This window comes from Phoenix dactylifera, chromosome 3 (assembly GCF_009389715.1).
Source record: "Phoenix dactylifera cultivar Barhee BC4 chromosome 3, palm_55x_up_171113_PBpolish2nd_filt_p, whole genome shotgun sequence".
Taxonomy (NCBI): Eukaryota; Viridiplantae; Streptophyta; class Magnoliopsida; order Arecales; family Arecaceae; genus Phoenix; species Phoenix dactylifera.
In genome coordinates, this window is record NC_052394.1 from 13100422 (window position 1) to 13103974 (window position 3553).

A 3553-nucleotide genomic window follows, 5' to 3' on the forward strand; every position below is an offset into this window, starting at 1 on the left:
AGGACCCTTAGGTGGACACTCTTTATTGAGGTCGTGGGTGGTTTTCGAGTTTGTGATCTCCTCCGTCTTGATGGGACAAGGTGGGACTCTATCCGGATTGGTCATCTATTTGGAGATCACTTTGCAGAGAGAGTGCATTCATTGGCAGTTCCATGGTGCGATATTTTAGATGTGAGGGTCTAGAGTACTTTTTACGGTCCAAGAGTCTGTGGAGGGACATCTACGACCTATTCCAGAGTGAGTAGACTCAGAGGCTGGATTGTGCCTGGCTTTGGAGGTTTGGTCTTCACCCGAGGGTTGCTTTAGTCCTATGGAAGGTGACTTAGGGATGTCTATCGACTAGGACCGTCTTGAGCAGGTGCGGATTTAGCATCCACCGATCGATCCTAGGTGTGAGGTGGAGAAGTCTGTGGATCACGTGTTATTCCAGTGTGATTGGGCTGTGTAGATGTGGAGGTTGTCTGTAAACTGCTAGAGGCTTTACGCTAGTTTAGCTTCTTTACCCAGGCGCTCGGGAGGTGGTCCGGTACACCTCATACCCGGTATGTGGCCATCAGGGCGACTTATGAAGCTTATCACATTTGGCTAGCTAGAAATGCTTGGATATTCAGAGAGAGCAATTCCACACTAAGGCTCGTCATGGAGAGGGCCTGAGTGCAGGCTGCAGAGATCACCTATGTTGGTTCATCAGGCGAGCTATTGATAGCTCGGGGCACTTGGGACTCTATCTCTGCTCATGTAACATCTCTGACGGTGTACATTACTTGGGAGCCCTCATCCCTGAACTTTCTCAAGATAAATTTTGATGGATTTGTTTTTGATGGTGGTAGGAGGGGTAGTGTGGGTTTCATGATCAAAGAGTTGAATTCTAGATTGGCGACAGCTGTAGGAAGCTTGATCTTCAATATCTCGGTCCTTGGGGTGGAGCTGAGGGCAGTTTAGGTTGGCTTTTGACGGATTGGGAGAGGGTCTTCTTCTTTAGGCCGCTGCCCTTCCGACCGCCAAATCCCTTCTTAATCTTGGCTCCTTCGGTCTCCATTGCGTATTCTCCGATCTTTTCCTAACTTTAGTCGGTGGTGTTTGGAAACTCCAAACTAATCAGCTCGCGGGACTTAAATGGAGAGGGCTACGATTTATAGCGGTGGAGTGAAAGCTCCTCACCATTGGAGCGTGTTGTATTGTCCGTTGGATCATTTGTTTCATCTGACGGCTGACGACGCTCGGGTGGCGATCCGTGGCAATCTTTAATGAACCAATGAAAAGAGACTTTAAGTAGTTTAATCATTAAAAAAGTGAGAAGAAGTCGTGCCCTCTTCTCATCTGCGGACCTGCAAGACTCGTAGGGATTTACAAAAGGAGGTTGTTGCTCCTAATTAATCTGAGAGGGGTATTATCCGATGGATTATCATGAATCCTTCAATCAATAATAATTTAAAAAAATAGCGGCGAGGTTAGATCTATTTAGAATTATGATCTAATTTGATTGATAGAAAGAATTTTTTCTCGTCCAAATATTTTTTTTATAGGACTAATGTCTGGCTTTTGTCTATAGAGAAGCTGATGGAGTCGTGAACTGGACGACATCTTTTATGGCGAATGACTGTAGAAGTTTTTTTAGACTAATGAGAAGAAGCTATCTCAGACGCTTCATAATTTATTATATTTTATTTTTAGATATATTTATATTAAATCGATATGAGTTGTCAACAAAAAAAAAAAAATCAAAGAGGTCCGTCCAAAGCCATCCACACCATCCGTTTCCCACAGTAACCTCCTGCCCCTGTTTCTTGTAAATATGGTGCTTGTCACCAAATTCATGCTGTCCGTAAGTTTCTCTATCACCTAAAGTGGGTCCCATCAGAAAGTAGCACAACGTACGGAAAAATAAAAATCCTGTTATAAAATCTTGACTCTTCATCTTCATCTCTAGATGGATATTCATCTGAATTCATCCATGACTATTCAACTTCTCGTAACCATCCAATTTCTTCATTAATGATGAATTAATGTATTTATGGCCTTTAATCTTATGGCCTTTGATCTTTCTCCTTTGGCCTATAAATAGATGATATGTAATCTTGTATCGGTATGTGAAAAGTAAGAAAGAATAAAAGAGCCATTTATATCTCATGCTCTCTTGTGTTTTCTTTCTCTTTATTTTCTATTGCTTTATTACTTTTACTTTTAGTTTCATATCACGTTATCAGCACGAGACTCTAACCAACTAAGGTCTTCACTTATTTGTGGTAATATATTTTTCTTTCCTTTTATTTCATAATGTCAAATCTCACCAAGCTTATTTGTCATGGACTCTTGATGCCGAGATCCATTTGGATGCAATGAATCTTGGAGAAACTATAAAAGAAGGAAATGACGCATCCCTGCAGGATCGCGCCAAAACAATGATCTTCCTTCGCCACCATCTCCATGAAAGCTTGAAAGCCGAATATCTTACAGTAAAAGATCCATATGTCCTTTGGACAAATTTGAAAGAAAGATATGATCATCAGAAATATACGATCCTTCCAAAAACCCACTACGAATGGATTCACATACGGCTGCAGGATTTTAAAACTGTAAGCGAGTATAATTCCGCAGTATTCAGAATTACCTCTCAGTTAAAATTATGCGGAGAAAAAATTACTGAACAGGATATGTTAGAAAAAACATATTCTACTTTTCATGCCTCGAATGTGCTCCTGCAGCAGCAGTATCGAGAGCGGGGTTTTAAAAGATATTCTGAGCTGATATCATGCCTACTTGTTGCTGAGCAAAATAATGAACTTTTGATGAAAAATCATCAATCACGACCAACTGGTTCAGATCCATTCCCTGAAGTGAATGCTGCATCATCTGTTCATCATAGACATGACCGTGGTCATAGTCATGGACGTGGCCGTGGACGTAGTCGTGGCCGTGGTCGTAATAAGCATTGGTATCATGGAGGCTACCATGGCATAAACTTTAAGAAATCAGCAAACAAGGAGGAGAAACCACAGAACTCCTCTAAAAATAAAGAAAGTGATTGCTATCGATGTGGCATGAAAGGACATTGGTCACGTACCTGCCGTACGGCCAAACACCTTGTTGACCTTTACCAAGCTTCACTGAAAGGAAAAGGGAATGATGTAGAAACAAATTTTGTTGAAGATCAAGATCCACTGAACATCACCAATTTAGATGTCTCCGATTTTTTTGAGAATGATGATGGAAAGTTTGAACATCTAAGTGGTGATGGAAATGTTCTATATGATTAAATCTTGTTTTTCCTTTTAGAAATCTACTTTACTTTGAAGCATGTTATCTCTTTTGTAATAAAATATATATGGTGCTCCATTTTCTTAATTGCTAACTTCTATGTTTTATGCATCTTTAATGCTTATACATACTTTATTTTTATTTTTTTGAAGAATATGGATTCATTTGGAATCAATGATGGAGATTTGTGTCTGGCAGACAGTGCAACAACACACACCATTCTCAAAAGTAAAGCATATTTTTCCCAGCTAAAACTAGCTGAAGCAAATATTAACACAATATATGGTATTTCAAA

The 3553-nt window shown here is 40.1% G+C and overlaps 1 protein-coding gene across 1 annotated transcript; it reads left to right on the top strand.

Annotated features, from left to right (window-relative positions):
* The first annotated feature begins 2339 nt into the window (after positions 1 to 2339).
* Positions 2340 to 3257, top strand: LOC120110108. Its single transcript, XM_039124044.1, has one exon. It carries the CDS (start codon positions 2340 to 2342, stop codon positions 3255 to 3257), a length of 918 nt encoding a protein of 305 aa, XP_038979972.1.
* The last annotated feature ends 296 nt before the right edge of the window (positions 3258 to 3553 follow it).